Below are 27,592 nucleotides of genomic sequence, written 5' to 3'. Positions count from 1 at the left end.
CTTCCTTCCTTCCTTTCCTTCCTTCCTCCCTCCCTTCCTTCCTGTCTCCCTCCCTCCCTCCTTTCCTTCCTTCCTTCCTCCCTCCCTCTCTCCCTCCTTTCCTTCCTTCCTCCCTCCCTCCCTGCCTCCCTCCCTCGCTTCCTTCCTTTCTTCCCTCTTTCTTTCTTGTCTATGTATTTGAAACCGCTGGGAATAGCAGCAGATGTGTTTTCTATGTTTGGGGCAGGGGGGAGCCCTGGTCAGCGTAGACTGCCTCATTGCCCCAAGTTCCACCCCTTGCTGATTCTTTTTTTTTTTTGACATCTTTATTGGAGTATACTTGCTTTACAATGGTGTGTTGGTTTCTGCTGTATAACAAAGTGAATCAACTATACATATACATATATCCCCATATCCCCTCCCTCTTGCGTCTCCCTCCCACCCTCCCTATCCCACCCCTCTAGGTGGTCACAAAGCACCGAGCTGATCTCCCTGTGCTATGCGGCTGCTTCCCACTAGCTATCTGTTTTACCCATGGACATACATACACTACCTTGTTGATTCTTTACAGAGAGCAGAGGGGAGAGTTTCAGATGTGAGTCCCCTCGCACCTCAATCCCAGAAGGCTCTGCTGTCCAGGCCAGACCCCACTCCTCTCCAGCCACGTGAAACCTTCTCTCCAGCCCAATGAGGGGAAGCCTGCGGGCCCCTGCCCTTAGCTTCCAGTCTAACCGGATGCTAATCTCATTTATAATTTACTGTCCACAGCGAGCGATATTTTTTTTTTGAATCAGTAAACTAATTCATGGCAAAAGCAATTGATTAAAAAATACCTTACCTTTTCCTCCAAACCCCCAGGTTTGCAAGTTACTTCCATTAAAAGGAAAAAAACCCTTTAATCGTATAATCATCTTTACAGTTTGAGAAGATAAGCCTGCATACTGATTATAGAGCTAATTATGTGATAATGAGCCCGTTTCCTCCTCCTGGTCCCCTCTCACCTGAATGAAGAATTTCATGGCTCCGTCCCCGTGGGGAACTAGACCCACACGCCCTCCCACCCACTCCTTGCATTGATTCCAGAATAGCCTTTCTGAAATGCAAGTCTGAGCCTGTCAATCTCACATTTACCTGTTTAAAATTCTTCTCCGGTCCACCATCACCTTACAGGGGTCTCAAGTCCACACGGGCAGCTCTGGGCCTGTGTGAATAGGTTTTGTTTGGCCCCCCTGGGACTTTAAACATTTTCACTAGGATGTTTCTAGGCAGGGCACCTGTGCATCAGTTAGCCAGTGGCTTTACTTGTCCCTACCTGCTTCTTCCTGGCTACTCCCCACATTCTCTGTCTGAGCCTTAAAGCCAGCTGCATTTGCCACCCTGAAGGAAGGCTGAATTGCCCCAGTGAAACGTTCCCTTCATCACCTGGCACCTCTGCAGCACCCCTGAGTGACAACAACTCCACCCACCTGAACAGTTTCAGGAAGAATACAACTAGCTTGTATTTATTGAGCACCTGCTATACACCAGGCCCAGTGCTAAGCACTTTGCAGGCATTATTCACTTAAACGGCACAATAATGCCATTCAGAGGAGGATGCTAAGGAACAGGAAGTAAGGTCTTGTCCCAGGTCTGAAAGTTAAGAAACGGCAGTGTCAGGACCTGGGTTCAAGTGCATCCGGTTCCAAAGCCTGTGCCTCCCACCTCTATACTGTACGGCCTTCCGTTTCCAGATAGGGCAGAGGCCTGCCCTTCGTTCGAAGCTCATTGCTGTGCAGAGAGGCCAACACTCTTCTCTCTCGTCCCCTTCTCCCCTAGGCTCCTGTGTCAGCCCTCTCCTGCTTTCCCCGACTGTCCCCGCTCCTCCTCCTCCTCCAGGGCCTCTGCTTCCTGACTCCTGAATGTTGGGGTGCCCAGTCTTCAGTTCTTCACCATTCACCTCTGTCTACATGTTCTCCTTACGTGATCCCATCCATCCCCATGCCACTTAACCCCACCATTCCACTGATGACTCCCCAAATCCCCATCTCCTGTCCTGACCTCTTGCTGAGCACCAGACTCAGATGTGCAATGTCTGCTTGGATGCTCATTCGTTATTTCAATCTCAGCATGTCCGAAATGTTGAGTTCTGCCTGCCCCCTACAAACATGCCCCTCCCATCCCCCAAATCCACTCTCCCCCAGCCCTCCTCTTCCCAGGGCATCACACCAGCATCAGCCCAGGAGCTCAGGCCCACACCTGGGAGTTAACCTTAAGTCTTCCTTTGATCACACTTCATACCCAATCCAACATCAATCTCATTGGATCCATCTTCAACATATCCCCCATTGGACCGCTCTCATCACCTCCACCATCAACACCCTGGTCCAGTCCACCAGTATCTCTCATCCCCAGTATTACATCTGTATCCTAACTTGCCTCCTGCCTCCCTTCTTACCTACTCTTATCCAATCTCTGAAGCCAGAATGATCTTCTCAGAGAGTATATTAATTCATGGCGTTCCAATACCTTTTAAACCCTCCAATGCTTCTCTGTGTCCTGGGAGTGATCTCCAAATTCAGCCCAGCCTACAAGGTTTGCCACCGTTTAGCCCGCATCTGTCTCTCCAACATCATCTCTTCCCACTCTCTTCCTCTTCTCCCTGCTCAAGACACACAGGCCTTCTTTTCATCTCTCAAACAGCCAAGTTCATTCTCACCTCAGAGCCTTTGCATTGTGTCCCTTCTACCTGGAACACTCCCTCCTAGATCTTCCCCTGGTTGCATCCCTTGATCATTTAGGTCTCAAGTTCAAACGTCACCTCTTCAGACAGCCCTTCCTGACTACACAAGTTAAAAGCATCTCGCCAATACCCCGCTCCTTCACTCTGTATCCTACGGTCCTATTTTATTGTCTTCAGAGTCTTTATTCCTATCTAAAATTATTATTTGTTTATATGTTTATCATTTATCTCCACCACCAAACCCACCATCTCCTAGACGATAAGCCCCAGGAGAGCAGGGCTTATGCCTGTTTTGTTTGTTCACGTGGTCCAATGCTCACAGGGTCTGGCATGTAGTAGGCACTTGATTAATACTTGCTGAATGAATGACTGAAACCTCTAAGAGGTGGACTGAGTTCTGAAATCTGAAGTTGATTTTAGGTGAACAATTCTTTACTGAGCGCCTACCTTGCATACACAGAAAAGTCTAAGGCTCTGAGGAAAATCCTCCTCTTATCACCTAAGCCCACGGGCTCTACCTGCACAAGGTAGTATCGCCACCATCATCGTTATCATCAGCAGCAGCATCTTATCACCATCATCACCATTACCACCACCACCGCCATCACCATCATCAATAACATTGGTCAAAATGATCATCACCATCACCACCATCACCATCATCACCATCATCAGTGAAAATGATCATCACCATCACCACCATCACCATCATCACCATCATCAGTGAAAATGATCATCACCATCACCACCATCACCATCATCACCATCATCAGTGAAAATGATCATCACCATCACCACCATCACCATCATCACCATCATCAGTGAAAATGATCATCACCATCACCACCATCACGATCATCACCATCATCAGTGAAAATGATCATCACCATCACCACCATCACCATCATCACCATCATCAGTGAAAATGATCATCACCATCGTAAGTCATCATCATCACTATCATCACCGTCACCACCACCATCATCATCAGTCACAATTATTATCACCATCATCACTCCCACCACATCATCACCATCATCACCATAACCACCATCATCACCATCATCATCATCAGTAACATACTCTCAAACATGTTTATAGTACAAAACAATGTTTTATACATTATCTTTTTGGATTCTCAGAACATTCCAGTGAGGGAGGTCAGTCCCTAATTTTTGTCCACATTTTGCAAACAGGGAAACTGAGCCCTGATAGGGAAGCGACTTAACATGAGATCACTCAGCAACCACGTGAAAGAGAAGTGACTCAGATTCATCCCTTGGGCCGCATGTGCGGTTCTGGCTGACCTGCCCCCTCTAGACCAGCCTCCTTTGCCACCTAGAGGCAGGTGAGGCAAGCAAGCCCAGGACTCACCCAGTCTTATTTGAAAAACACCCAGTTAATACGACGGGGCATCACCTCTCGCCGGTCAGAAGGGCCCTCATCAAAAAGTCTACAAACAATAAATGCCGGAGAGGGTGTGGAGACAAGGGAACCCTCCTGCACTGTCGGTGGGAATGTAAATTGATACAGCCACTACGGAGAACAGTATGGAGGTTCCTTAAAAAACTAAAAATAGAACTACCATACGACCCAGCAATCCCACTACTGGGCATATACCCTGAGAAAACCATAATTCAAAAAGAGTCATGTACCACAGTGTTCGTTGTAGCTCTATTTACAATAGCCAGACGTGGAAGCAACCTAAGTGTCCATCGACAGATGAATAGATAAAGAAGATGTGGGCTTCCCTGGTGGCGCAGTGGTTGAGAATCTGCCTGTCAATGCAGGGGACACGGGTTCAAGCCCTGGTCTGGGAAGATCCCACATGCCGCGGAGCAACTAAGCCCGTGCGCCACAACTACTGAGCCTGCGCGTCTGGAGCCCCTGCTCCGCAACAAGAGAGGCCACGATAGTGAGAGGCCCGCGCACCGCGATGAAGAGTGGCTCCTGCTTGCCACAACTAGAGAAAGCCCTTGCATAGAAATGAAGACCAAACACAGCCATAAATAAATTAAAAAAAAACAAAAAAACAAAACAAAAAAATAAAACACAAGGGTACTCATGCAGTCACTGCAGGCCAAGTTAATTTATAAAAAAAAAAAAAAAAGAAGATGTGGCACATACATACAATAGAATATTACTCAGCCATAAAAAGGAACGAAATCGAGTTATTTGTAGTGAGGTGGATGGACCTAGAGTCTGTTATACAGAGTGAAGTAAGTCAGAAAGAGAAAAACAAATACCGTATGCTAACACATATATATGGAATCTAAAAAAAAAATGGTTCTGATGAACCTAGGGGCAGGGCAGGAATAAAGACGCAGATGTAGAGAATGGACTTGAGGACACAGGGAGGGGGAAGGGTAAGCTGGGACGAAGTGAGAGAGTGGCATTGACATACATACACTACCAAATGTAAAATAGATAGCTAGTGGGAAGCAGCCGCATAGCACAGGGAGATCAGCTCGGTGCTTTGTGACCACCTAGAGGGGTGGGATAGGGAGGGTGGGAGACACAAGAGGGAAGAGATATGGGGATATATGTATATGTATAGCTGATTCACTTTGTTATAAAGCAGAAACGAACACACCATTGTAAAGCAATTATACTCCAATAAAGATGTTAAAAAATAAAATAAAATAAAAATAAAAACACCCAGTTAAGAAATTGCCCCCGAGTCTGCACATTTTTATCCTGGCAATGCAGGAGAGGGGACAGCTTTTAAATTACAATCCGTGGTCACGTTTTACGATTGCTGAAGGGGAAAGAAAATAAAAGCTTAGGGTGAGTTTAAGAGGACTTTTTGCTTGGTTAAAGAAAAAAATCACAAAATTAAAAGAGTGGAAAAAAAATAAATTACTAGTGACTGTTTTTACTGCATGAGCTTACAAGCTGGAGTGGAGAATTAAAAAGTTATATAGCTGGGGTTGCTAACCATGACTTATCACAGACAAATCCTCCATATTTATAGCTTTTTCCTCTTTTTCCATCTCAAGATAGTAAGCAATCCCCTGATATAGGGTTGCCTCTCTCTGCCTGGGAAACCTGGAGGCTGTGTGTGCTTAGCAGAGCCGTCAAGGCTGAGAAGACAGCTAGGATTTGGTTGTTTACTGTCCTGCTGCCTTCGGGGGATCACTCCCTGGATCACTCAACACCCACTGGGGGTGGGGGTGGGTGGGTAGAGTGCTCCTCTGTGTCAGAGCCCAGAGAGGACAAGAAGGAAGGCTCTAAAGAAGTAGAACAGGAACAGCCAAGGCTCTATACCAGAATCTGTTCTCTCAACACATTTAGTTCTTACAACCGCAAATACCACCAATATCCCCATTTCACAGATGGCGAAACTGAGGCCCAGAGATATTAAACAACTTGTTCAAGTCATGTACAGTGAATTGCCTCTCAAGGTCTCAGTCCTTGAAGGGTTTAAAAACAAGCAGGGGGAAAGGAAGGCAGAAAAGAAGAATAAGAGAAATAACTGAGGGAGGAAGGGAAGGAAGAAGAAAATATTAACTGAGCATCTGCTTTGTGCCAGGCTATCTTTTTTCCTCCTTACTCTGTGGAAATGGGTGGTATTCATGTCCATTTTATAGATAAGGAAACCGAGGCACAGAACAATTCATAAAGTAGTCAAAGTTAGTTTGGAAGCTGCATTGCTGGGATGTGAACTGATGTCTGTCTGGTTCTATTCTTCCTGGCTGAACGGCCTTGGGGAAGTTACCTGACCGTGTCGAGCCTCTGTCTCCTCATCTAGGAAACAGGAATGGTATTCTCCACTCCCTGGCCGCCCTCTCAAGCACTGGATGGGAAAGCCCCTGGGAAAGCAGATGGCACTGCAAAACAAAGTCTGGTCCAACACCCTGCTTGCAGGGGGGCAAAGGAGGGCTGCTCTCTCATCATCTGGGGATGAGGGGATTGAGGCCAGGGAGCTCAAGAGATGATACAAGAGAGACTGAAGCTCAGCCTCCTGCTTCCTGGTGTGGTTCTCCCATATTCACTGATAAGAAGGAAACTCAGTGGGGAGAAGGTCAGACATGAACAGGTATATATAATTGCCAGAAAAATCTAAACATGGAAACAAGTGACCGTGGATCTCAAGGTCACTGACTTGTTGCCTTTTTCGATGACACAGTCTCCTAGAACGTTCTGCCCATCCTAAGGAAGACTGCACAGATGAGTTAGTACAGAGACTCTCAGTTCCTGCTAAAACATACCTGTGTCTGGGCTCTACTTCAAGTCAATGAAATGAGAATCGCTGGGGATTGAGCTAGGAGCATTAGTAATTTTTTTTAATTAAAAATTTCCCCCAGCTGATTCTCATGTGCAGCCAGAGTTGAGAAATACTGATTTATGATCTCTATTTTCCAGATGGGGACCAGAGGTTCAGAGAGGGACAGCTAAGGGCCCAGGGTTGCTCAGCAGTCAGCGGCAGAGTGCAGACTCTATTCTCGTGGTTCCCAGCTTGGGACCCTTCACTCTGGTCCTAGAGACCAGACCATCCTAGTGTCCCCTGGTACCTGAGAGATGGGCACCCGCAAACTCCCACTCTCCCAGTGGCATTTCATGTCCCAAGAGAGGCCTGGGCATTTGGGAGGCCTGAAAAGAACCATAACCCACAAGTCTGCACCTGGGCTGGTCTACACCCTGCAAGATGAAGTGGGGAACTGAGGCAATTATCTAATGTATTAGCTAGCCGTCCCTGCGGCACTCCTGTAAGCCAAAGTAATAAATACAAAATGGTAATTTCTCTCTAGAAGCCTGGTTCCAGCCTACCACTCAATTCCCCTCCCACGCAGAAGTCATATACCACTGCCTGCTTGTCCTTTCCTGCACGGGGCGGCAGTAACTCAGAGTTATTTAAATATCTTGGGCCAAATTTGCTTTTCAAAACCTAAATCATCATCCAGTAACCTCATTTCTCCTCTGCAGCTTACTTGTCTGGCCAGAGCAGATTCTTCTAGCCTTCCGTGGAAAGTATAATAATAACAATGCCTTACTGGTTTTATTAATGAGTACCAGTGGCTAACATCTTCTTTGTGTACGTTGTAGACTAGCATTGGCTAGTCTTCCCTGGAAAGGGAAGATTTAAGTTGTAGCTGAGACTTGGCCTCTTACCAGCTTTGTGACCTTGAGCGAGTCACTCTACTTACCTAAGATTTGCAATTTTTAACTTTCCCTTAGAGTTGTAGTGCAAATCCCCATGGAGAATGGACATGACACTGCTTGCGTAGACTCCAGTAACATCTTTCATGCATGTTACAGTATCTCCAGGCCTCAAAGGCTGTGTGCAGCCCAGGGAAAGAAGGACCCACTTCTTCCCAGCTTGGAGGCATGGGAAAGGTGAGAAGATGATAAAGCTGAGTCCGGAAGGATGAGGAAGAGCTTTCTAAAAAGACAAGGGGTTTGCAGGACATTCCAGACCAGGGCAATGGCATATGCAAAAGCTTTGGAGAGCATGGCAGATGCATGGAAACAGTTCAACACGGCAGAATGCATGATGTGTAGAAAGTGAGAGTTTGGAGCTTACCTGGTGCTTGGCCTTATCTTGCAATGGGGAACCACGGGATAACTTTGAGCAGGACAGATTCTCAGAATAAAGATAACAAATGGCTGGCCCAGTTTTTCAGCACTAAACTGGAGAGGCCACGGAGGGCGTACTGCCTGTTGTCTGGTTACAGGATATATAACAAGGGCGAGGAGATTGAATTGATGGCTTAGAATGGATTTGCCCTGATATCCTTAGAGCCTGGCGTAGTATCTGGTATACAGAAGGCATTCAATAAGTGTGTGAATGAGTAGATGAATCTGAGTCAGTGAAAGAATAGAAGAAGGAGTAAAGGAATGAATGACTTAAATAACAAACGAGGGTATGAATGAGTGAATCAAATGAATAGTCCAAGGCATGGTCTGGAAGCAGCCTTAGCAATTCTAACTGACGGCCTTGTAGCAACAAAAGCACAGGCTTCTGGCTGCATTACCTAGAAATGCCCTATTACTGGAACGACTCCCTCAAATTGAAGGCTTCTCCCCCTCAAGAGCAACATGCTGCACAAAGACAAAGGCTGATGACTGTGGTCAAGTGAGAGGCTGTCCTTCCTGGACTCACACCTCTCAGGACGCATCCACTGACATCCACAAAATCAGGAAAGGGTGCAGAAACACCTCACGTCACCTCATCCTCGCAGGGAGCTCATTTGGGAGGTAGGTGACACTACTGCCATTTCTCCATTTACACGGTCTCCCTAAATGCCTAGTCATTTCAGTATCGTATAAAGACAAAGAAAAGAGTTATCCTTGATAGAGACCTACCCATCACTGTGCTGTCTGCATTTCTAAGCAGCAGCAGTAGCAGCCTGAGGTCTAGGCTGGAAGAAGCAGCTTCGCTTCTCGGGGCAGGACTTCAGGACAAGGTGGTCCCTTCCGGAACTCTCTCTAAAAGGGATGATTGTTGTAACACAGACTAAAGTGTCAGGGTTGATAATGCACTCAGGTCTGTCTGGGACCAGAGGCCCTTCTTTCTCTTACTCCAGGCTGCGTTTTCCTCCTGCCTTGTAGATCCTTGATATTCAAAATGTGAGCTGTGCACCAGCAGCATTGGCCTTACTTGGGAGCTTGTCAGAAATGCAGAATCTCAGGCCCCACCTACTGAACCAGAACCTGCATCTTAGCACTATCCACAGGTGACTCTCATGCATGTGAAAGTTACTGAAGATTGAGCCTCTCTGCCTGCAGGGGACACAGACACCTCCAAGCCAAGGATTCAACTACTTGACCAGGTTTCACAAAACCCTCCAGGGGAGACTTCCCCCAGGAGGTGGCAGTGACACTGAGACTTGCAGAAGACCACAGATGTGGTCTCCTCGTTTTGACTCATCCCTACAGGCAGGGGAAGTACCAGCACAGGAGTCAGAACTCCTTGGTGACCTTGGGCAAGTCAGTCCTCCTCCATGAGCCTTAGTTGCCCCATCTGTAAAATGGGAACAGCACTGTTTGCTTTTCTGTCACACGGTTATCATGAAGACGAATAGAGGTGAAAGATTTGCAAGCTCTCTCTGAAACACAAAGCCAGGCGAAGGAGCCTGTTTTCAGTGTGCACAACCAGCCATCCTGACGGAACACTTTAGAGGCTGCAGAAGGAAAATCCATATGAATGTCAAAGGTATAAGACCTTGCCCTCATGAAAATTCATCAGCAGAGGAACGTGGAGATAATTAACCAGGATGTAGCCCTCCAAAGAAAAAGCCTGGCCGGGTCGGTCTCACGGAACTGCCCTCCGACAGGGATTTGCGATTGGATTCTTGGAACTGCAGGGTTTTTCCACTCACTTGGAGTTATTTTTTAAAGGAGAGTTCAGCCTAAGGACCTAAGGCTACATTACATTAGCATTCCGGAGGTCAATATTTCCAGACCGGCTAGAATCATGTTGCTCTCTTACATTGTGTGGGTGAGAGAGGCGGCTACATTTTGGAAGGAGCCAGATGTGCCCACAGTAAAGGAAAAAAAAAAGCAGGCAATTTGAGCTATGGGAGCTGAATTTCTAGTGTTGGAGGAAGGAGGCAGGTCCCCCTTCCCCAGCCTTTAGCTTGCTGGTCCCTCTGTTGGGATGCTGTTCCAGGATCCCTGCCCTCTCATCTCCCAGTCTCAGCGAAGATGTCATCTCCCCAGAAAATCACTCCTTCCCTGCCGCTCTCCGTCATGTGCCCTTCAGTTTTTGCCTTCACAGCATTTATTAATATTGGAAACAGTCTTGCTCATTTATCTGTTTATTTGTATATTATCTGTGCCATGCCCCACCACCCCCTCCGGCCCCAAACACAGAATGTTTTCCTAACATCCTCAATCACCTGGGGTTCTGTGCTCAGAAGAGATTGCTGGACCTCTCCCCCATAAATTCTGATTCAGCAGTTCTGGGTTGGGGCCAGGGATTTTGAAACCAGCCCTCCCAATGATTCTGATCTTCGTGGAGATCATTCACAAGCGCCAGAATGTGAGCTCCAAGATGGAAGGGCCATACCCATGTCCCTCTGTGCCCTGCATCTAGCATGATGCCCCTACAAGTGGGCTCTGGCCACCTCTTCATGGAATGAATTAATGAATGACCAAACGAGTCACATATAATTTGGTGGTACCAATCCTTGGTCCCATTTTGGCGATTCGGTATTCAGACGGAGCACCTATTACCCATGAGGAATGGCAGCAGGTGCTGGGACAGCCAAAAGGTGGGGCCAGGCATGGCTGCCGCCCTCAGGGAGGTGACAGTCTGATGACGGGAAACTGAGTTTATGGAGGATTACAATAAAAGACCGAGAAAGGAAAGGACCGTAAGAGGGTCGTAAACAAAGTGAGTGTCAGGGGGTCAAAAGGATGGGACACTGCTTTCCAGATGGTTTATGTGGAGAAGTGGTCGGAGATAACTTCAGAAGAGATGGGATTTTTTTTCAGACAGTGCTTTCATTGTGCTTCATGTGTTTGTTATAAATTATACACACACGTGGTTAAAAATATTCAAACCACAGAAAAAGGTGCAGAATGAGAAGCCAGGCTCCTTCCCACCCACCCTGCCCCATCCTCCCTGTCTCCTCAGAGGTAGCCCATCATCAGACCTCGTGCACCCTTCCCGGCATATTCTGTGCATATCTAAGCCCACAGCTGGATAGAGCAGAGTGGGCTGATGAGGCAGAGATAGCAGATCAGGGGTCCAGGGGAAGGGAACAACCTAAGGAAGGGGTTGGAGGAAGTTGGAAAATTCCTTGAAAAATATTGACAGCTCTTAAGTGACTTGGCTTTGTGACTCAGGGCCATGAACCCCTGACTCTAGGAGGGTGGGAAGAGGGAGGTCAGACAAAGTGATAGGTAGCTTCCCACATCATTGGCTGGTTAAGCTTCTTGGAGCATGGGGCGGGGCGGGGCAGGGGAGGGGCGGGGGGTGGGAGTGAGGCAGCCAGGGGTCAATATAAATTAAATATTGAAAACGCTCTCCTTTAAGAGCATGAGATGCAGGTTGTCATCACCACTTCTCCCATTAACCTTATGAGCCTTGGTTTCCTCATCTGTAAAATGGGCACAACAGGACTGTACTGAGAGTACTGTCATGAGGGTTGAAGAAACAAATGTGAGGCACAGAGCCTGGTGCAGAGGAGGTCCTCCTCCGTCTGATTCCGCTCCCCCTTGTCCCACCTCCTGGCGTCAACCACTATACGCAACTTGCCAGAAATGCCTTTGCGGAGGCCTCAGCTGACCCCAGCTCCGTCATTTATTTAAAAATGTCACTTTGGGCGAGTTTCCGGTTGTTCTCTGAGCCTCCACTCCCTCATCACTGCGCTGGTGGTGCCACAGCAAGAAGAGCTATGATGATATTCCAGACCCCTGGCACACAGGGGTGCCCATCTAGTGCCTGCCTGATCCCTTCTTTCCTTAGAATCACAGCCCACCTAACTCAGCTCCTCGGCCACGGCCAAAGGGATGGCGCTCTTGCCTCTCCAAAGACCTGGTAAAAGAAGATTAGAGCCTGAGACACCCACCCGAGGCCGGAATTTTTAAAAACAAAACTTACTCGGATGTGAAAAATGCAGTCATGTTTCCTTGGCTGGTTAAAATATTTGATGCTCATCGAATATTCAACAACAACCGAGAAAGGTTCTCTCACTCCATGTACTGTCAAAAATGTAATGTAATTATAGTGATGTTAAATATCCCCAGCTGTTCTGAGAGATTTGAATCTTAAATCAAGCCTGTCTCTACACATCCTGGGGTTGCAGCTGGAGACTCACACCAAGTACCATACCGAGGCAGAGCTGGGGAAGTTCAAGCAAGAACTCTGGGCTAGCACCTCCAAGCTTGTTTGTTAGATCCGGGCTCCATCGCAACATCGGTATAAGGACCCACAACTCGGGCTATTGGCAGCATCGCCAGAGAAAGCCATGTTCCTCAACAGGGCTGTGCAAACTGGCAGGTCATAGGCATCTATCCAAATAGTCTTTCAAATCCATGTACAGGGACCATCAAGAGATACCGTAAAGTAAACGGTAATAAAGCGAATAAACACGTCTCACTCTAGAGCCTTTGAGGTGCTTCTGTAAATCAAATTCTTGCCATAATTTGCTCTGCGAGACTGCTGAACAGCAGAATCAAACCTCATCTGCTTTCCTGGGCAGTAGGCTTAGATTTATGGACGTGAGTTCACAGTGGATGACCGCGCCATTTCAAAGTGGGAAAATAATTTCCGTTAGGAGGGGTTCCAAGAGAAGATTAAACCCTTCTACTTTCAGAGATCAGAGTATCAACCACTGTCGGATCAGATATGCCACTGGAATCCGAAGGGGATGGCCAGCGTACAAATTTTGGAAGAGGAGTTCTCAGAGGAAGAAACAGACACTGCTGTGATATATTGTAAAAGCTTACGCACAAATATCCTCAGAGTCTATTTCAAGCTTCCCAGTGGCTTTCGACGTGACTTGAGCCACTCAATATCCCTCTCTGATTTTTAATTTGGGTCAGGGGACTAAAGAAACCCTAAAAGGCTCTGACCTACCCATAAAGGTGTGAAATGAAAACTACATAATCGTTCCTGGCTAGAATTGTGACAATATATAGAAGGCCACACTATTCTTCCAGGGCCTGGAAGTCTTTCTGGAAAGAAGTGAGAGGGGTCATCGTAATAATGATGATGAAGATGATAGCGATGGCTCACGTTTATTTAGCACTTACGCATCTGTGCTTTTACGTTAAGGAGAGTAAGGACGACGCTTTCTGCATTTACACTCAGTTTTTATCCACCAGGACTAGACCACAGCTGGCTTTCAAGAAATCATTTTCGAATGGATTACTACATTATCTTTAAGTTTCACAACAACCCTGCAAGGAAGGTATGATCTCTGCGTTACGAATAAGGAAACAGGGTCTCAATGAAGGTAGTCAAACCCCCAGCAGTCACCCTGATAATCCCAGGCAGACCTGGGATTTGAACTTGAGTCTGATTCCTGAAGCCGCATTCTTCCTACTCCTCCTACTTTTTCTAGTTTTACTCCTTTCTAGTTGCTGGGGTCCAAATTCCCAATCTGGCATGAATGTTAAGCATGGATAAAATACTCCCACATTGACTGTTTTTGAACCAAGCTCCGTTTGTTACGGATTCTTTAATTTCCTGGTTTTAGGACAGACCCTGATCCTAACCTACACAGCCTGGTTCACAATGTGGGGTCAGGTGTGTAATAGAGAGTGTCTTGTACCACAAATGAGGCTTGTATTGGTTTTCTGTTGCTGCTGTAACAAATTACCACCATCTTAGTAGCTTCAAACAGCACAAATTAATTAGCTTATCGTCCTAGAGGTCAGAAGGCTAAAATCAAGGTGTTGGCAAGGCTGCACTCCCTTTGGAAGTTCTGGGGAAGAATGTGTTTTCTTGCCTTTCCCAGCTTCTAGAGGTCACCTGCTTTCCTTGACTCGTGACCCTTTCCTCCATCTCAAAGCCGTCAATGTAGTGTCTTCAGATCTCTCTCTGACGCTCTGGCCTCTGCTTCCATGGTTACATCTTCTCTGACTGACCCTCCTGCCTCTCTGTTACAAGGACGCTTGTGATTATATTGGGCCCACTACATGATCCAGGATAATCTTTGCATCTCAAAGCCCTTATTTTAATCGCATTTGCAAAGTCCCTTTTGCCATGTAAGGTAATGTGTTCACAGGTTCTGGGGATGAGGACGTGGGCATCTTTGAGGGGCCATTATTCAGCCTACCACATGGCCTTTGCAGCTTGGTTTGATTGACACTCTGGCTGGCCCCATGGCCCCTCTATGGACCCTCCTCTGGGGTGGCACTGACCCCGGAACAATGATGCCCCTGCTATGCACATCGTCCTGGGTTCACTGGGGAATCCAGTACTCCTCCCCCAGTTGCCCTTCCTTGCTCCATTCCAGCATGCCCATTCCATGGCCATTCTTACAGACCTAGTGGGTCAGATATGACCAAGAGATCCCTTCGGATCCCTCCTTCTCAGCATTCATGGAGCCCGTAGCCTTGCCCCTCAAAGTGTGGTCCACGGACCAGCAGCATCTGCAGCATCTGCAAGCTTATTAGAAATGTACATCTCAGGCCCCATTGCAGACCTACCAAATCAGGATCTTTGCTATGGGCCCAGGAATCTGGGCATGCTAAAGTTTAGGAAGCATAGGCCTAGAGGCTTCTCCATTCATCCACGGCCAATTGGAATATGCTGGAACAGACCTCCCTGGGAAGGAGGGCAGGCCTCTGGGCAGAGATAAAGAAAGAACCCGACACCTCTTCTCAGCAGCCAGCTTTAGCACTGATTCTTTTCTGCAAGGCACTCAGAAGCCCATTGCTTTTCTCCTAAGAAAATTTTTCAGGGCAGGTGAAATCCCCTCAAGTCCACCCTGACCAGGAACAGAGGAGCTGGGGGAAGAAGAGGTATATGGGAGCCATAGAAGACCTGCATTCAAACTCTGGCTGTTTTCTGATCCTGTGCCATGTGACCCTGGGCAAGTCACTCCCCTCTCTGAAGTTAGGCAGGTAATAGAGTGCAATAATCACCCTCCATTGCTGCAAGGATAAAAATGAGATGGTAATGTATATTACGCAATCCTATCCAGCTATGACCACTAAGACTCTGCTAATTAGAAATGCAGGTTCATTTGGCCAAAGCTACACTGGGATTTCTTTGTAGGAACAACTGTGACGTAGGGCAAAGAGTGTTGACTTTGGAACCTAAGATCAGGGTCTATGTCTGTGACATTGGGCAAGTTATTGAACCATCTCACTTTCCTTATCTATATCAGGGAAAGAATACTTTCCTGTCTGGTCCGTTGTCAGGCTGGAATAAAATAATGAATGTAAAAGGACCTGGCAGAGAGTATGAGCTCAATAAATGTGTGTGGAACCAGAGGAAACAATTTACTAAGCAAATTAATAGTATAAACAGCGGTGTCAGGGGAGATATTTGACACGCTCAGGAGAACAAACTTCCCCAGTATATTCATGGCCTTTATTTGTTTTACCAACAATTCATGTTCCAATTATGCGTGACTCATCTATTTGTTCATTAGCACAGGTCTGAGTTGGATCTCAATTTGGCAACATCTCCTTAGTCAGGACTTCAAAGTTACCCATGTCCTTGAATGAATGAAAATGGGAATTTGTTCAGATTATGGCTGCATTAATATGTTTGCATAACTCATAAGTTCCCCGTCATAAACCTATTTCCACAGGTCCATCAAGGATCCTGTACTCCTAGGAATGGCCTTTTCTTCTCAGGGTGGCAGGTCTTGGAACCCAGGATGACTTCTAGGGGCTGCATCAACTTGCAGCGAAAGAAACTTCCAGTGAAGGCTTGAAAGACTGCGTTGGATACCCTCTATGGAAACGTTTGTTCTCACCAGCATCTCCCAGAGTTGGCAGAATGATGTCATCGAAAAGAACATTGGCTTTGGAGCTAGACCGATCTTTGGTTTAATCTTGACTCTGCTGCCCCCAAGCTGTGACTTTGTACCTCCCTGAGCCTCAGTTTCCTCATCTGTAAAATGGGTTCCATAACACCCATTCAATTCTGGTGAAATTGATGTGACTGTTTATGTAACAGGTGCCCTATACAAATCCTGGGCTAGAATCTGTCCCCATTTCCTGCATGATGGGCAGCTCCTTTTAAACCCGGTGACCCTGATGAGGCCCACTGACCTTTGCTGGCCGATTTACCAGAAACAGTAGATTTGTGGTCATCTCTGTGGCCCAGTGTCTGGCACATCGTAGGCGCTCAATGTGCATTGGTTGACTGAATCTCTGAGTAGCTGATCCAAGCAAAGCATTTAGGAGAACCAAAGCGACTGATGCACAAACCGAATGGCCTGCTTATTCCTCCAGCCCTTCTCAGTTGGGCGGACATCTGATTGATGTCTTCATGACGGGCCACAGTGGCCCCCGAATAGCCACTATCAGAATCAGCCTGACGTGGGTCCATTTGGATATCTGCAGACCTGTGCAGAGTTGACATTTGATTCCCTAAACTAATTTCCCGGAAGTCACATAACTTGGGGAGGTCTTTTCGTGTTCCTTGAGTAAATGTCTATTTAATCACCGCCCGGTCTCTAGCACTCCAATAACTTGTACATTTCCCCCTTAATCACTGTTTCAGCTCTGCAAAGAAAAGAAATGGTTGGCTGAAGAGCTTGGGCCATCTGCAGTAGTTAAGCCCTATTTTCCCCTGATCACTCATTTGGACGGAGAACTTTTCAGCTAAGTCCCACTGGTCATTTGGCTCATACCCTCATTTCACAGAGGAAGATACTGAGGCCAAAGTCACATAGCAGGTCAGGGCGGAACTGAGGCTGTACTGGTCTTCCCAGCAAATCCCCTGCCCCACCAATGCTGCTCCTTCCTCATCCAGCGGTGCAGCTGTGCCTTTCTGGAAGTGAGGATTTGGGTTCAAATCCCAGCTTTGCTATCTGCTGGCTCTGTGACTTTCAGCTGACTACAGAACTGCCCTGAGCTGAAGGTCCCCCATCTGCCAAATGGGGATGATTACACCACCTTTTAGGGTGATTGCGAGAATTGAGATGGCATAAAACATGCCCAGCCCGAGGCTGGCACATCACAACCAGCCAGTGCTATTTGCCTTCATCCTTCCCTCGAAACGCTCACTGCCAGTAATATGAACAGAAACAGCTCACATTTATTGAGTCCTTACTGGGGTGCCAGAAACCATTCTAATCACTTGACGCTCATTTATTCCTCTTTCTCTAAAGGCAAAGGTATCTTTCTAAAGATACCTTTAGATACCTAAAGCCATCCATCCTCACAACTACTGCATTGCCTGGCCTAGCACCACTTCAATGGAATTTGCTGATTTTAAACAATATGTTGCTGAAATGATTTCTTGTTTTCCGTGGCTGGCTCATAGCAGCCAGCCTGCTTCCTGTGACAAAGTGTGAGGAAATCAAATGCTGTTTCCTTGGCTTTTAGTACATATGACTAGTCCAAAATCTGCACTCAGGGTTGACCCCCTGCTGATGGGGGTAGACAATGAGGGCAGGGTTCAGGGAAGTGTGGAATTCTCCTGATGGAGTTAGGAATGGGGGGGGTGACAGTTGTGGGGGCTGGGACATCGATGAGATCTCCCTCTGTAGTGTGACAGCCAGTAGTGAAAGAAGTCAGAGCTTTTGCTACAAAGTTTAAAAACTCAGTTTGGCCTCCAGGTGTCCATCACATCTTTGCCTTATTATCCCCCAACTCAGCTCACCCAGCCCCCCCGACTCCCACCCCTGCCCACTGCCTTGAACTACTCTCAGCCCTAGAAAGGATGTGTCCAATCTCATCGTTTCGTGTCTCTGTCCTCCTCATTTGCACATGCTGCCCCCTCCCCGGGAAGTCCCCTTTCTCTCCTTCTCTACCTTGGAACTCCTATTGATCCCTCCAGACTCAGCTCAGATGTCACCTCCTCCAAGAAGCCCTCAGAGGTCCCCAGTCTGAAGTGGGTACTCCTCTGAGCCCACGCAGCACCTCTGTCCTCCTGGCGTCTGCTGATGTATCTCTTTCCTCAACAATACTGCAAATTCATGGAGGACACATACCACACCTTATTTAATTATACATCCCCAGCAGCTAGTTTAGAGTTTGACATATAGTTGACACTCAGTATACACTGGGTGATGGAATGAAATGAACCAGGAAATGAGCATATCCCCACTCAGGTAAGTGGTCATGATAATAGATGATAATTATATTGATCATAATTAATAACTGCTACCACGAGATACAAAGACTGTCGATCTCTTTATTCAAATTATAACAATAGCTCTTGAATATTGAGCACCTATGCTGTCCAGGCAGGGGCCAGTCACTGCATACATGTTATCTTCTTCCCAGCTCTCAGGGGCTCAGAGAGCGAAGCGCCTGCCCGAGGCACGTGGCTAGAAAGAGGCAGAACCAAAGCCTTAAACTGAGGTCCGCCTGACGCTTCCCCTGACCCGTGCCTCCTCCCAGAGAGCGTCACTGCTCCTTATTTTGGACCTGATTGGCCTCTGTTCGTGCCTGTCCCCGGACCCTCAGTCCCTCTTGCGAAGCCCCATACCCAGATAGACTGGCCTCACGGTTCTGCATCCTGCCCAATGGGAAGGCTGCTCTCCTCCGCCCCCAGGAAAACCCAGAGTGGCCAGTGTGCAGAGCCCAAGGTCCATGGCTGATGCCAGGGAAACCAAGCGGGCATTCAGAAGCGGAGCTGCTTTGTCTGACCGCTGAGTGATTAACCCTTGCACAGCTGCGACAAACATCCAGAGGAGCTGCAAACAAATACATCCTGAACGGCCTGCAGACTAAAATCTGACTCCCACCCCTGCCCAAGGTAGAGGGCAAAAAGAGGAGGCTAGACAGATACCTTTGCCTTTAGAGAAAGAGGAGTAAATGAGCGTCAAGTGATTAGAATGGTTTCTGGCACCCCAGTCAGGACTCAATAAATGTGAGCTGTTTCTGTTCATATTACTTGCAGTGAGCGTTTCGAGGGAAGGATGAAGGCAAATAGCACCCCTGGTGTATATACTATTGTTATCTCTCCCCTGCTCTCCCCTGCCGGGTTTATCTCCGGACCGTGAGACCAACCGGATGGAATGAGACTTTGGGGCACATCTCCCCACTGGTCCCGCTGGACGTCCACGGCTCACCTGTGGCACTTAGGGCTTGGAAACTTACTCTCCCTTTCTGTCCCCCGAAGGAATAAATGCCCCCAAATTGCCTGGGCACTTCCTCGTTAGAAATGCATTCCACTGGTGCTCCCTGGAGAAATTAATCCAGGAGTCTTGGAGGACAGCAAGGAGTCTTGGGGTTACCTGGGGAAGGTCTTCATTCCCCAGGTCTTTCCTTAGCACTGACTACACATCAGGCTCTGTGTTGGGGGCCGGAGATGGCAGGGAGATCAGACCTGATTCCCACTCAAGTCCAGAGGGGGAGACACACAGACCAGGAGGTGTGGTGACACGCATACGTGTGAGGAGGTGTGGTGACACGCATACGTGTGAGGAGGTGTGGTGACACGCATACCTAAACGGAAGGTAGAGGGCGAAAAGAGGAAGGCATTAGTGGTTTGGTGATGAGGGGAAGTGGTGGGTAGTCAGGAAAGGCTCCAAAGCAGCGGAAACCCCAGGGCTGGATGATGGAGAACGACGAGGTATCCCCAGGCACACAAAGCAGCAGGGTGGGGCGGGGTGCGCTAAGGGTAGCAGAGGAAGGCAGAGAGAGGCCTGAGGAGCGGGGTGTCCAGCTGCTGTCAGCCATTTGGCAGAGCTTGATATGTGGTGCCAGAGAGGGCGTGGTCAGAGAAAAGGCCGGGCTCAGGTATAAGGCCTGAGGAACTTGGACCTCATCCCCAGGACAGGTGAGTCACTGAAGGGTTTTAAGAAATGGGGTGCTATGCTTTGAGTGGACCTTTAGAAAGACTGCTCTGACTATAGTGCCGAGGGTGGATGCAGAGGGCGGGGAGCACTGAGCTGGAGGCCAAAGACCAGTTAGGAGGCTGGTGCCCTTTAAAGGCAACGTTTTTATAAGGACCCTGCACAGTGTGAAGAGCTCCGTCCTCTCTCTATGTCTGTAAACACACACACACCCCTATATACAAATACAGGCACAGCTGATGTGGTGTATATACTCTTGTTATCTCTACTAGATGGAGTAGGAAACTAAAGAACAGAGAGGTTAAGTCACTTGTCCAAGGGCACACAGAAAGTGGTAGTCTCAGGATTTGAGCCATCAGTTCAGCTTGAGCGTTCATGCTCTTAACCACTACACTAGAGTGTCACTCCATCAAAGGTGACCAAGGATTGGGACAGGGTAGCATTGTTAAAGGAAAGTATTCCTGATGGGCCCACTCTATATTAGGGGCTCCTCCGAAATAGCTTTTGGCTTCAATGGATAGAGGGGGTGCAGCCTTTAATTCTGAGGCCCCTGGGAAAAAACTACAGCATGAAATGTGAAGGAGCTGGAAACTCCCAGGACAGGGCCATGATATGAAGCCACTAGGGGTCACTTGAGTCCCCAGGAACACATACCTTTGGGGAATGGAGGTAATACTTTTTTTTTGGTGGGTGTGGGCCTGCAAATTCTTCAGACACAGGAAGGCAGGGTACAGGGCGGTCAGAGAAGGCTGTGCCCCAGTGAGAAGAAACCTGCTTTCGTCAACTCACAGCCATTCCTGCCAGGGAGGCTGAGGTCAGGTGACTGCTGCAGGTGCTATGTGCTCTGTAGGCCCCGTAACATGTGGCCAAAGCTATGACGCTCTGGGGCAGCCCCACTTTCCACTCTCCCAGCCATGGTCCCAGAAGGGATAGGATTTGGAGGTGGCTGAGGGCTAGAGTCCTACCCAGGGGTCCTCTGATAGAAGAGAGGCCCAGGATCAGAGAGGAAGGTTCCATGTGGCTTCTGCATGATACATTTGGTGGTATGCAAAGTTGGACTTTGAGCTTGCTGGCTCTGGGCTTTGGACAGCACTTTAGAGCCTCATATCCTTCATCTTTAAAATGGGAATAAAATTCTGCCAAAGCAGGGCTGTGGTGAGTGTCAAAAGTGAATCCTGGCTGTTAGCCCACGATCCACACTTTGTAAAGCCATCGTCAGATGTGCAGAATTTTCCAAGTGTTGTACAACTTTTGGAGTTGGAGCTGCTGGTACTTGAATGTAACACTGAACTTGAGTCCAACTCTAGGGGCTGCTAGTTAGTGGTCAGCCAAAGAACAATAAACAATAAGGGATCGCGAACTTCATTCCTTCACCTTTGTGGATGGAACTCAGAATTGTGTTTGAAGTCTGGGCAAAGTCACTTAGAAGCATATGTTAACAGCACCTCCTGCTTGCTAAGGTGGGGAAACCACAAGGTAGGTATTCTTTAAAAGCCAGCTGAAAAGCTCAGGAAATAAGGGATATTTGGGGAGTGGATAATTCACAGCTACTGTGTATACAGGCTTAAAGCAAAGCAAGGAGGGCAAGACTGAAGCCAGGGTCACCATCCTAGATGAGGACTAGCCCAATCAGCCAATCAGAGGCCTGGCCTGATGGGCATCCGTGCCAACACCTATTGGAACCAGAGCATCTATTTACCATCCCAGAAAAAGCATTGTCATAGATGAGATTGCCAGGAGTGATGCCTAACGCTGGTAAAATCACCATCAGAGCATTACAAGTAAACACACGCACCAACATTCCCTGCACTAGTGGAAAAGCCCAAACCCCCCAAGGGGCATTTACACACCAATGGCTGGACAGGCTCGAGCCACGCTGAGGCTTGGCACCAGAACTCCTCCTAGGCAGACCACACAAGGCAGAAACCTTCTGTCCGACAGCTGCGTTATCCAGACCCCAGCACGGGGGAACCAGCACAGCAAACAGTTTACAAACCCCGAGCACAACTTCTCTTGGCCCGGGAGGTTCACATCAATATCTCTGCCATGCTGCTTTCCCCACTGCAGGGCGTTGGTTCCCCTAGACCGGAAGACCCATACTCACACCTTGGGGTGTCAAGGGCCCCAATGGTGCCTGCCACAGCTCAATTCCCGGGTAGCTTAAGACACAAGCGCTTTCAAAAAGTAGCACAAGGGGCTGCTGCTTCTCCCACCAAACCAGCTACTGCTTCAGCGTTGGTTGGTATTCTGGGAGTTTCCTCCAAAGTCCCCCTAGATTGGAGGAGTTTTGGAACTCTCAAGCCATAAGCTGCTTAGGGTCCCAAGCTTGCTTAGGGCCTCTACCCGATTCTCGCAGTGGCCCATTTTTTGAAGAGCTTCCTATCGGTTTTCCCAAAGACAACAAGCCCACACTTAAGACATGCTTCTCTCTCTTCCCATCCCTTCATCCCAGACACAGGGTAGCTACCTGGAGCCCTGTGGACCCGGGGGGTGAGATGGGGGAGAAGGTATTCTGGGGGGGACTGGTATTCCCAGAGGGGACCATAGGCAGCAAAGCGGAGGGGCTTGGGAGCTGACAGCGCAAGGAGAGAGGCCGGGACAGGGGAGCCGGGCGACTCCTCCTGCAGTGGTGTCCAAATCCCCACAACCTGGAGAAGACTCGGGGTACCTAAGAGTGGGTTCAGCCTCGGCCTCGTGGGCTGATGTCACCGCCAGGGACGTGGGGTCCAGCCCCGGGGGGCGGGGAGAGCCGGCCGGCGGCCTTCCGGCGCGGGAGATTGGGGGAGCCGGGGGAGCGGGTTCGCGCGGAGGGCAACTCACGGAGGAGAAGTTGTGCGGGCCGCAGAGCTCGCCGCGGTACTTGCAGGAGAGCAGCATGTCCTCGAGCTGGTGGCCCAGGCGGTCCATGAAGGCGGCGCTGATGCCCTCGAAGTGGCGCGGCGGCAGGAAGAGGCGGAAGTCGGCCAGCTTGCGGAACCACTGGCGGCGCGGCTCGTCCCCCCTCAGCAGCTCGCTGACCAGCGGGCGCGCCGTGCGGTTGGGCAGCAGCAGCCCGAGCCAGTGGCCGGCGTAGTAGAGGTCCCCCTTGGAGAGGCGCGGGAAGCGCAGCGGGTTGTTGTTGCACACGGTGACGGCGGGGAAGGGCAGCTGGCGGCTCCACTCGCGGTGCACCCGCGTGTGCGACGGGAAGCTGAGCCAGTAGAGCAGGCGGTTCGAGGACCAGGACAGCAGCAAGCCGAGGGACGTGCAGAAGGCCAGCACCCACAGCGCCCGCCGCCGGAAGGAGCCCCCCGCCGCCGCACGCCCCGCGCACATGTGCCGCAGCCCGTGCAGTTTAGCGCGGCTCAGCGACGGCCGCCCCCTGCGGGCGACCCCCGGCCCCTGCAGCGCCCGCTCGCGCTCGCGCTCGCCGCCCCGGCCGCCCCGGGGCCGCCCGGCGGCCGCCACCGCCGCCGGCGCCGGCTCTTCGCGGGCCATGCGGAAGCGTCCCGGGCCGGTGAGCGCGGCCGCGGGCCGCCCGGCTCCGCCACTCCGGCTCATTCATTCAGCCCGCGGCTGGCGGCAGCGGCGGCGGTCCCGGCCGGGCGGAGCCGCCATGGGAGTCCGCAGCAGCAGTGGAAGCAGCAGCGGCAGCCGCTGCGCGCAGCCCGCGCCAGGGAAGCGTGCGCCCGAAAGGAGCTCCGGTGGCGCGGCATGCCCGCCCGGCGCCGCCACCGCCGCCTCCGCGGGCGCCCGCCCGGGACCGAGCCCGCCTCGGCCCGCCGCCCCTGGCACGGGCCTCCCCGAGCGCCTCCCAGGCTCTCCTGGCTCCGAGTCCTCCTGGCGGACGCCCGACGCCGGCCACTACCTCTGGAGGGGCCCCGCTGGGCGCCGCCTCTCCGGTCTCTGGGCGCTGCGCCCGCCTCCCCTCGTCTTGGATCTCGGGGGACCCTGAGCCGAGCCCCCCCGGCTCCGCCTAACCCCAGCTTTTACGCTGGTCTCGGGAGAGCAGCCACTCGGCCACCAATGCCCGATTCGGACACCCCCAAGGACCCCACCAGCCCGGCCGGTGGCCCGCGGTGCTGGGACACGGGGGAGAAGGCGCCGGGGGACGAGCGCCCCCAGAGGCGCGCGGCGGCTCCTGGCTTGGCGGGTGCGGTGGGCGTGTACAGGGGTGAGCGGTCGCCCTGCTGGCTGCTGCCCTCTTTCCCTTTCCTCCGGGACCCTTCTCACTGCTCCTCGGGCTGCGCTCGGCTCAGACCTGCTAAGGCTCCCCCAAGTCCGGAGCCCGCGCCTCGCCTGGGGCTGGGGGCGTCTCAGGGTCCTGCCCGGGGCTGCTGGCCGCTGGGCTCCTTCAAGGGTGCTGGCCAGAGGGAAGTGTCGCTTCTCCCGGGGCTCTCCGAAGTGCCTCGAGTCTCCAGAAAAGCCCGGTCTCGCCGTCCCTTGCCTCTTCTTTTTCCTGCCCCGGTGCTCCAGGAGCCGGGGACTGAGGAGCCCCGGCTGCACCTCTCGGGGGTGACCCGGACTCGCGGCTCCGCGCGCCCGGCTCCTCTCGAGACTCCCAGCCCCGCGGCGGCGGCGGCGGCGGCGGCGGCGGCGGCGGCGGCGGCTGCGCTCCTCTCGTGGCTGCCCGGCCCTCCTCGGGCCCCGGGCGAACTTGGGCAGCGGCCGCGCGACGCTGGCGCGGCTGGGCTTCCAGCACCTGCTCCTCAGCTCGCTGGCCCCGCGGCTCCGGGCGGGCGGGGCGGCGGCGGCGGCGGCGGCGGCGGCGGCGGGCGCCGTGCGCTCCCGGAGACGCGGTGCTGACGCGCGCGGCCCCTCCTGGCTGCATTTTAATTCCTGGCCACTGTGGCCGCTGCACACCGAGCGGGAAGCGTTTCGCCGGAGCCGGGGGGCGGGGTGGGGTGGGGTGGGGGGAATGAGCTGCACAGATGTGCCACGCTGGCGGGAGAGACGTGGAGTAGAAACGCTGCGTTTACGTGGGCCGCGTGGGGATGAGTGTGAGGACACTTCGGACTGTGCGGGCTGGACTGTCGACAACCTGAGCCGCTGTCTAGTGTGGGCATTTGAGCTAGTGTGTGAGTGGGGCGTCATGCACTGAGTGTGGGTGGGATGTGCGTGTGTACGTGTGAACGGGCATTTCTGTGTATCTGGTGAATGTGAGCCTACGTGCGGAGCTGTGGCTCTCTGAATGTGTGTGGTGTGTGTAGGACAGAGTGATGGCTTGTACGCTCTACGTGTGTGTAAGTGTGCAGGTAGGCGGTGGGGGGCGTGAACGGGCGTGTGGACGTGTGGGTGGATATCGGGGTTTCTGGAGGTGGTGTGTTTTGCGTGTGTGTGCTGTGTAAATGGGTATGTGTGTTGAGGTGCTGGGAACGGTCGCTGGGTCTCTGGCAGGTTGGGCTCAGTGGGGCAGCCCTGCCCCCTGCCTGTTAGGAACTTCCGGTGTCCTCCAGCCCCTTCCCCGGTTGGGTCCGCTGCCCAGCCCTGGCGCAGTCCACCAAGTGCAGCCTTCCTGGGTGGGCGGCGGGGAGGAGGATGACTTCCAGGGACAGGAGACTCCATCCCTGCCATTCTCATGGCGGGGTTCCTACAGCTGGTTGGCTGATGATGTCACCCTTCCCTCCTGGACAGGCTCAGGGTCTTCCACTAAGCCCTGGGGCACTTTTGGACACTTTCATTTAGCTTTTTAAAATATTCTGCCTTGGCGTGTTTGGGAGGATGGGTGAAGCATGCAGTGTACTGCTAACTCCATTTCACACTAGACTTGGGAGGCCAAGTGCTTGCCCAAGGTCAAACTGCCCCTAAGTGGTCGATCAGGATTCTACACTCAGGTCCCCGAAGCCCTGGTTCCTTCGACTGCACCACAGGGCCTTGCAGTTTGCACTCTCTGGGCCAGGCGCCTTGAGGCCAGGGCTGGAGTCTTGCTCCTTGCCTGCCCCGCGTGGTGCATGGTAGGTCTCTTCCCGTATTTCCCAGATAATTGACTCACTGAGGCCTCACTGGATGGATAACACTTCCAGCCTTATTACTCCCTGGGATAAAGGAGTTTCGTAGACATTTTCCAGAGAGTAGATTGTGATGGTGGCGGTGAGGGGAGAGACAATGTGAAGGGATCCTGAGGGTGGGAGGGCACCCCAGTGAAGCTGGGAGATTTGGGGTTTGGAGGATTTGAATTTGGGCCTGGAGAGGCATTTCACCCATTTTGTGATGATTTATTAGAGGTGGTCCAGGTAAGTCTGTTGAATGAGCATCAGGTGTCTGAGCAGTGCTGGGTGGGCCTTCCCTCCCCACTGACCTGGAGGGTATATGTCAGCATGGCAGCCCCTGCATCTGGTCTCTGGAGATGGGGATATCTGAGCCACACACACACACACACACACACACACACACACACACACACTCCTGGAGGCTCTTCTCATGCACCTGGGGAAGAAGCTATAGAAGTTAGGCTTTGCTAAAATTCTGCTTTGGATTCGGTTCCTTGAAGATATCTGTTGCTAGCTTTGGGGGGAAGGTTCTGAATCTGCCAGTTTTATGGGGCCTCTAACAAAGGCTCACACACCAGTGCTTAAGCCTGGTCCCAGCAGTCCTGGGCTGGTGGGGGGGGGAGGGGAAGGGTGCCACAGTGACACATATCCAGACCAAGGTGGGGCGACCTTGTGAGCTCAGTGAAATTACTGATGAAGCAGCCAGGGCAGGCATGCGACATCTTCCAGCATCTTAGCCCTGGGGTGGCACGAAACTCTGTCTTGTAGAAACCTTTAAGACCTTTTATGTTTCTGATTTGTTCAGCTGTTGTGGGCTTTTTCTTTCCTGGCATTTTCCCCCTTGAAATGTACACATGCTGCTTTTGGTTGCCTGAGTATCTTCTCTGCCATGGTTTTTCCTGTTAATTCTTCAGATGGGTCACTTTTTCAGAGAGAGGAAGGGTATCCTGCATGGGCTTCAGGGGTCTTGGCACAGAAATCCAGAGACAGACACAGGGATGCCTAGTGATCCCAAGTGATCGATGGCTTTCTTTTTGGCACATGTATGCAGTGCGTTTCCTACACTGCCTGAAATCCCCCCCCCCCACCCCTTTCTCGACCAATACTTTGACCAGCTCTGTGAAGTTCTGCTCTTTCCTCAAATCCCAGCTGAAGCATTGCCTCCTAGGTAACTGGATTGATACCTGCATCATAGCCTTTGTATAGCACCTTGTCACCGTGTGTGTCTAGGCTTTTCTTCTGGACGTGAGCCCTTTGAGGACAGGGACCACATCTCATTCACATTTTTGTCTCTATCTCTCAGCACAGTGCCCTGGAACCTAGATGAAACACACCAAAATGGGGAAGAGGAGAAAGGAACTAAGATTTCTTGACTATTTCTGTATACCAGGCAACTGTACCAGACACATAAACATATTTAATTTCTTATTCCAAACTTGTAGGGGGGTATTTTTACCCTCTTTTTACAATTGTTGAACCAAGGGCATGGAGAGCAGGAATTGAACTCAGCAGTAACTCATTCCAAAGTCCAAGATTTTCCT

At 50.8% G+C, this 27,592-nt stretch overlaps 1 protein-coding gene across 2 annotated transcripts in view; it reads right to left on the bottom strand.

Moving 5' to 3' along the window:
- Nucleotides 1-27,592, bottom strand: part of ASIC2 (acid sensing ion channel subunit 2) — a 1,026,910-nt gene that overhangs the window by 222,141 nt on the left and 777,177 nt on the right. The window contains exon 1 of one of the 2 annotated variants that reach the window (XM_036835402.1): nucleotides 22,903-23,622. The exons of the other annotated variant lie outside the window; for it this stretch is intronic. Coding sequence (XP_036691297.1) covers nucleotides 22,903-23,622 — 720 coding nt within the window. Of the gene's footprint in view, nucleotides 1-22,902; nucleotides 23,623-27,592 lie in introns of those variants that run through there. 2 annotated transcript variants of the gene reach the window in all.

This window comes from Balaenoptera musculus, chromosome 20 (genome assembly GCF_009873245.2).
Source record: "Balaenoptera musculus isolate JJ_BM4_2016_0621 chromosome 20, mBalMus1.pri.v3, whole genome shotgun sequence".
NCBI lineage: Eukaryota > Metazoa > Chordata > Mammalia > Artiodactyla > Balaenopteridae > Balaenoptera > Balaenoptera musculus.
This window is presented reverse-complemented; position numbering and strand designations above follow the sequence as displayed.